The sequence below is a fragment of the Gorilla gorilla genome, chromosome 21 (assembly GCF_029281585.2).
Source record: "Gorilla gorilla gorilla isolate KB3781 chromosome 21, NHGRI_mGorGor1-v2.1_pri, whole genome shotgun sequence".
In the NCBI taxonomy this organism is placed as follows: domain Eukaryota; kingdom Metazoa; phylum Chordata; class Mammalia; order Primates; family Hominidae; genus Gorilla; species Gorilla gorilla.
Window position 1 is genome coordinate 28056976 of NC_073245.2, and position 7403 is coordinate 28064378.

Consider the following 7403-nt stretch of genomic DNA (forward strand, 5'->3'; position numbering starts at 1 on the left):
CTCCCACTACGGGGAAGGGGGCGCCTAGAGTCTGGGGCATCCCAGTCCCTCATTGCCTGCCCTACCCCGCCTAGAAGACCCCCGCGTGCCCCCCGGAAGAGGGGGATGAGGTGGGGAGCCCGCCCCTGCCGATGAGCAGAGAAGACCCGCCACCCCTTCCCCCACCCCGGGAGCCCAGCGCCCAGGCCCGGCCCCCGCGCGCGCTCACCTGGGATGTAGGTGTCTGCCCTTTTCTCATCCGGGAGCTCATCCCAGCTGCGGACCGAGACCCCCAGGCTCCTCCTCTTCACCAGGAAGACTTTGGGCATGGTGGGGTCCCCTCTCCCGACTGCGGCCCCCTCCTCCCGGCTGCTCCCCGCTAGGGGCAACGGCGACGGCTCCGTCCCCGGCTCCCGGCGGCCAGAGCCCACCTTCCCGCCTCGCCTGCCCTCTTCCTCCACCCCCCGCCGCGTCGCGGCCCAGGCCTATCCCCCGCACGCCTGGCGACTCCCAGCCTCCCGGCTCGGCGACACCTATGCCTTAAATCGCGAGTGAGACCACGCCGGGGAAAAAGTTTCATAAGGTGGAATAGAAAAGGCACCAGGAAACTTGGGACTGAGCATGCGCCCTGCAACATAACGGTGTCAACAAGCTCGCTACCTGTCCGACCGGTTCCGGCGGCCGGGGCTGCCTGTTCCAGCCCTTCCTTAGGCATGAATGTTTGCAAAAGAATTTAAAGTCTGTTCTTCCCCCTCCTCTTTTTAAGAAAGGAAGAACATTTTTTAATCAACCCCCGCCCCATTCCCCCATCACCTGCACCTCGAGGCGAGCTCTTCGAGGTAAACCCCAGGTTCGCCTCCCAGGGCACCCCTCCGGTGAGTTGGGGCCTCCCACGAGTTGCCCCCCTCCCCCGCCTGGTGGATTTGTCTTCGACGAGCCAGAAAATGGCTCAGTTCCCCTGGACCTTGTGGAGCCTTCCTGGGGCTTGATGAAATCTGGGCGGTCAGAAGGGGGAGGCGGCGGGAGACTTCCAAGGATTCTGATTATTAATAATGGGGGGTGGGGGCTTAGGGGCTTAAGCTATCCATCAACTACAACCCCCCCCCCCATAAGCAGTAAAAATAAATTTAAAAATTCGGCATCTTTAGACCACGTTATTTTTCTGACTAGTATCATACAATCTAAGAAAAACAAGCCTTGCCCCACCAAAGCAGCTTCTCCTCACAAGACGTTGCACCCCCCGAGAGCCCCCTCACCCCAAGTAAACACACAATAGAAACAAAAGCCAGGAGCATATTATGCAAATGCAGCTTCAAAACAAGCCCCCAATCCTCGCCCACTCCCACCGTTGCCTCTCCTAACCACCCGATCCCCAAATTCTGAGACTGGGAAATACCTTTCCAGGAAGCTAGCATAGTGAACATTGGCTACATCTTCTCGCCGCCCCTACCGGGGAGGTAGGAAAGCTTTGCATTTATTATTATATCTGTTTGTTCCTATCAACCTTTATGCCTGGAGGGGAGAGGGCGAGAAGGAGGGGGAGTTGGTAAAATATGCCAAGTTTGTAAAGCAGTTGTGCTCACGTTGCGGGGCGCGCTGCCCTTCCCAAGGCCTTGTTCGGGTGCGCCCAGGACAACCGGCACAGCCTCTTGTGTCGCTGCGGTCGCCCTCCTCCAGGAGGTCGTCAGACGTGTGCCAGCTGCCGGGTGCTGCGGGGGCGCGTCTGGTCAGGGATGCCCTGGAGCCCACGGCTCACCCAACAGCCAGCCTCACCTGTCTGTAACCTGACCCTCCGCGCTCCCAGCCTACAGGGCCCGGGAATCAACACAGCGGTTTTCCCTGTTCCCTTCCGCCCTGAATGGCCCTTGGGGACACAACCGCCTGGTAACGGATTTCTTGGCGCTACTGGCGGACTCGCGCGGCGCAGGGAGCCGGGGCGCAGCTCTGCCGGGGCTGCGGGCGGGACCGGTGCGCGGCGCCTCTAGGTCTGCCCTCAAGGAGTCACCCTCTCGGGACTGAACTCTGAACTCCAGCTTTTCTCTAAGAAAAACCAGCTAAGAACGAAAAAGACTTTGATCCCGGTGAGCCGGAGGAGGAGGAGGAGGAAGACATTTCTGTAGCGGTGCAGGAAAACAAGGCTTCTTGTCTATGAGGCTGATGGGGCAGCTTCCGGGAGACTCTGCAGATGTATTTTTATCCACCAACAAACGGGATTTGCTAGAAAGAAGGAGCTTGGGTGAATGGAAGAGTAAAAATAAAGTACAACTCTGAAGTTACAGAATTATTCCCAGTCTTTAAAAATCTTCAAAACTTCACTTCGTTCAGAACTCCCAATTATACAGAAGAGGCTGTCAACTCCATTAACAAAGCTTCTTTTTCCTTTCACTGGATTTCAAACCAGTGAGTGCCTTGACTACTTTGCCTATGTGTATTATTTTAAAAGATTATAGGATGATGAGGTATAAGGCTAGAAACCTCCAAAGCAATGCAACTTTTATAGGTTTGGGGATGAAGACTTAACAGGATAACAACCCTTTTATTCTATGGTCGTTGGATGCACACCTACTATATTTGCTGGGTGCTTCCTGAGGAGAAAGGAATTTAATATGTTTTATTTCTTTCTTTTTTCTTGATCAGACGTGATAGGGGTCTATCAAAATTATTAACATATACAAAGAACCAGCTTTTATCTTGGTTGACTTGTCTCCATTGTAAGATCGGTTTTCTAAGTATTATGAGAGGAGTTGACAGAGTATCCCAGAAAGCAGGATAAGAAATGAACCCAATTCTCCTTTTCTTGCACTACTATTATATGCTTATACACTGTTGGTGAGAATGCAAATTAATTCAGCCCCTGTGGAAAGCAGTTTGGAGATTTCTCAAAGAACTAAGAATAGAATTACCACTGGACCCACCAATCCAATTACTGGGTATACAACCAAAGGAAAACAAATCGCTTTACCAATAAACACTTGTGTGTTTACTGCAGCACTATGCACAGTAGGAAAGACATAGTATCAACCCAGGTGCCCATCGATGGTGGACTGAATAAAGAAAATATGGTACATATACACCATGGAATACTATGCTGCCACAAAAAAGAATGAAATCACATCTTTACAGCAACATGGATGCAGCTGGAGGCAATTATCTGGGCAAATTAACTCAGAAACAGAAAATCTAATACTGTAGATTCTCAGTTAGAAGTGGGAGCTAAACATTGGGTACACACAGATTCAAAGATGGGAACAGTTAACACGGGGGATTTCAAAAGTGGGGAGGGAGAGAGGGGGAAAGGCTTGAGAAACTACCTATCAGGTACTATGTTCACTATTTGTTTTTATTTTCATTGTATTTTTGAGACAGAGTTTCCCTCTGTCCCCAGGCTGGAGTGCAATGGTGAGATCTCAGCTCACTGCAACATCTGCCTCCTGGGCTCAAGCAATTCCCGTGCCTCAGTCTCCCAAGTAGCCAGGACTACGGGCATGCACCACCACACCTGGCTAATTTTTGTATTTTTGGTAGAGACGGGGTTTCACCACGTTAGCCAGGCTGGCCTTGAACTCCCGAGCTCAAGTGATCCACCCCCCTCGCCCTCCCAAAGTGTTGGGATTATAGACATGAGCCACCACAACCGGCCTGTGTTCACTATTTGGGAGATAGGATCATTGGAAGCCCACACTTCAGCATCATGCAATTTACCCATGTAACAAACCTGCACATGTACCCCTGAATCTAAAATTAAAAAAGAAAAGAAAAAGTAAATAATGCTTTAAAGCTTTTTCACATTATTTCCTAAATACCTTTATTTACATTCATTTGGTAATATTATTTGTCCCATTTTTTAAGAAGGAGGGAAAATAGGCTATGAGAAACTAAGTACCATTCAAGTTCTGCTGGGCGCTGTGGCTCATGTCTGTAATCCTGGCACTTTGGGAGGCCAAGGCAGGCGGATCACCTGAGGTCAGGAGTTCCAGACCAGCCTGGCCAACATGGTGAAACCCCATCTCTACTAAAAATACAAAAATTTGCTGGGCATGGTGGTGCACACCTGTAATCCCAGCTACTCGGGAGGCTGAGGCAGAAGAATCACTTGTACCTAGGAAGTGGAGGTTGCAGTGAGCCAAGATTGCCCCACTACACCCCAGCCTGGGTGACGGAGCAAGACTCTGTCTAAAAAAAGTCTCGCTGTGTTGCCCAGGCTGGAGTGCAATGGCGAGATCTCAGCTCACTGCAACCTCTGCCTCCCGGATTCAAGCGATTCTCCTGCCTCAGCCTCCCGAGTAGATGGGATTACAGGCGCCTGACACCACACCTGGCTAATTTTTGTATTTTTAGTAGAGATGGGGTTTCACCATGTTGGCCAGGCTGGTCTCGAACTCCTGACCTCATGATCCACCTGCCTCAGCGTCCCGAAGTGCTGGGATTACAGGTGTGAGCCACTGTTCCCAGCCCAATTATTCTTCATATGCACATCCTCATATCTCATTTGCAACAAAGTCAGTTTAACCTATTTATTAAATAAACGATCTGCCTAAGTTAAAAATATATAAACGTTGACATTTATATCTGAGCCTCTTATTACATTAAGTACAAAATATACTTTTGATTGTCTTGTCAAACTGTAGAGATGTGTTGCTGAGATAGTGCAGGTACGTTTGGTAGAGTTGAGTGAATTCTGGGTGTAGCTACTGGCCTTGAAATAGATTCATTTCCATTCCTTCCACCTGGGATCGTGGCCTCTGCCTTATTTGGACGGAGCCCTCAGTATGAAAGCAATTTATCTGGCTCATATTACACAATGTGTTAAATACCTTGTTACCTCTTTAAATATAGACATTTTGGTCATAGTCAAAGTTGAATACTCAGAACTTAAAAACACACACAAGATGTTAATAAAAACAATTTCAATTTTAAAAAAAGAAGAAATGAATCCAATTCTTTACAAATCTCAAGACTGAAGTTGGAAGAGACAGGAGACATAATGTGGTCCATACCCCACCCAATATTGGGGGTGAGGGGTCTGTACAGCATCCTTGGTAGGTATGTATCTAGCCCTGCTTGAATACTTCTAGTGTTGGGAAGCTCACTGTCTCAAAAAGCAACCTATTCTCTGATTAGACAACAATGATGCTAGAAAGCTTTTCTTTCTGCTTGTGGAAATCTGCTTTCCTGCCCTTCCATCTCCCCTTTTATTCTGTCATCCAGGGCTGCTGAGACTCCCCCTGTACTCCCTCCCCCTGGTAGTTCTTCAAATTCTTGAAAGCAGCCGTCTGCACCCTCACTTAAGACTTCTTTTCTCCAGTAATATATAGTCAGGTTGAAAGGAGGCAGGTACAAACCTGCTCAGTGGCATCCCTGGAGCACACAGCAATAAGGAGAGGGTAAGACGTTGTTGAGAAAATATTCCTAAGGAAACTTTATTTAAACTTTTTTTTTTTTTAGACAGAGTTTCGCTCTTGTTCCCCAGGCTGGAGTACAATGGCACGATCTCGGCTCACTGCAACCTCCGCCACCCAATTTCCAGCGATTTTCCTGCCTCAGCCTCCCGAGTAGCTGGAATTACAGGCATGCACCACCATGCCCGGCTAATTTTTTGTATTTTTAGTAGAGACGGGGTTTCTCCATGTTGGTCAGGCTGATCTTGAACTCCCTACCTTAGATGATCCGCCCACCTCGGCCTCCCAAAGTGCTGAGATTACAAGCGTGAGCCACCGCGCCCCCCACCTAAACTTTTAATTGAAGTATAGTACAGTATTAGGAAAATGATATATTTTTACCCACTGAACTCACCAGTGGAAAAAGCACCCAAGTACAAGCCAAGGGTGCCTGCTCTCACCACCCCACTCACATTAGATTGCTTCCTTGCAGGTACAGCAAGGCAAAAAAGAAGAAATAAGAGTATAAGGATTATAAGGGAAAACAACAAAACTACTATTGTTTGTAGTCAGCATCATTGTCTACGGAAAACCCAAAAGAATCTATAGATAAATTATTAGAATTAATAAGAGACTTTAGCAAGGTTGCAGTGTAGAAAATCTGAGTGTGGGCTGGGCACAGTGGCTCATGCCTGTAATTCCAGCACTTTGGGAGGCCAAGGTGGGCAATCACGAGGTCAAGAGATTGAGACCATCCAGGCCAACACGGTGAAACCCCGTCTCTACTAAAAAATACAAAAATTAGCTGGGCATGGTGGCGCATGCCTGTAGTCCCAGCTACTCGGGAGGCTGAGGCAGGAGAATCACTCGAACCCAGGAGGTGAAGGTTGCAGTGAGCCGAGATCGCACCACTGCACTCCAGCCTGGCGATAGAGCGAGACTCGGTCTCAAAAAAAAAAATAAAAAATAAAAAATAATCGGAGTGTGTAAGGTTTGAGTGTCAATTAAATTTCTACATGCCAGCAACAGTCAGAAAAATAAAAAGTCTAATGAAAAAATGATTTAAAACACAACAAAAATACAAAGTCCCTTGCAATTGATTTTTTGAAAATATTGTGCAAGCTCTTTGTATATAAAATTAGAAAACTTTATTGGTAGCCGGGCATGGCGGTGTGCACCTGTAGTCCCAGAGACTCGGGAGGCTGAGGTGGGAGGATCACCTGAGCCAGGGTTGTGGCGGTTGCAGTGATCCTATATGGCACCACTGCACTCCAGCCTGGGCCACAAAAAAGAAGACCCTGTCTAAAAAACAAACAAACAACAACAACAACAAAAAACTTTATTGGAAGACATTAAAGAAGACACTAATCAATGGAAAGTTTTACTATATTAATGGATTGGAAGATTCAGAATCAAAGAGGCCAAAAATCTCCAAATTCATCTATAGATATAATACAACTTTTAAAAATACTTGACAGTCTTTTTGTGGGACATGATAAATTTCGTTCAAAATTTATGTGAAAGAAGAGTCGAAACACTCCTGAAGGACAAGGTGTGTAGGCTTGATCAATCAGATATCAATAGTAATTAAAATGATGTGGCTTTCATTCACAGAGGGACCACTGGTACCTGAGAGAGAGCCTGGAAACAGCCCCACACATGTGTGTGCATTGATTTATGAGAGAGGGTATGCAGTGCAGCAGGGAAAGATGTCATATTCAATACATGGAATTGGAACAAGTGCTTATCCGTTTGGGAAAAATAAAGGAAACTGAATAACACACATATCAGTTTCTGGTGGATTAAACATTTAGATGTGTGTGAATACATATACATGTATATGTATATAGACAATGTAGAGGAATATGTTTATGACCACAGGATAAGAAAGAATTTCTTAAATAAGACCCAAAAAATAAACCACAAAAGAAAAAGGGTTTCCACCTTGAAGAACTGTGAACTTAGAAAAGAAAAAGGTTGAGGCTGGGCACGGTGGCTCACGCCTGTAATCCCAGCACTTTGGGAGGCCAAGGTGGGCAGATCATG

General features: G+C 47.2%; 1 protein-coding gene across 4 annotated transcripts in view; it reads right to left on the reverse strand.

Annotated features, from left to right (window-relative positions):
• OVOL2 (ovo like zinc finger 2) overlaps nucleotides 1–1926 on the reverse strand; it is a 61049-nt gene extending 59123 nt beyond the window's left edge. The window contains exon 1 of one of the 4 annotated variants that reach the window (XM_055372916.2): nucleotides 209–822. In XM_055372916.2, the coding sequence (XP_055228891.2) occupies nucleotides 209–308 (100 nt within the window). In that variant the 5' untranslated portion in view covers nucleotides 309–822. Of the gene's footprint in view, nucleotides 1–208; nucleotides 823–1562 lie in introns of those variants that run through there. The other 3 variants (XM_063702498.1, XM_019017192.4, XM_031004763.3) reach the window with 3 other exon arrangements.
• Nucleotides 1927–7403: the final 5477 nt, after the last annotated feature.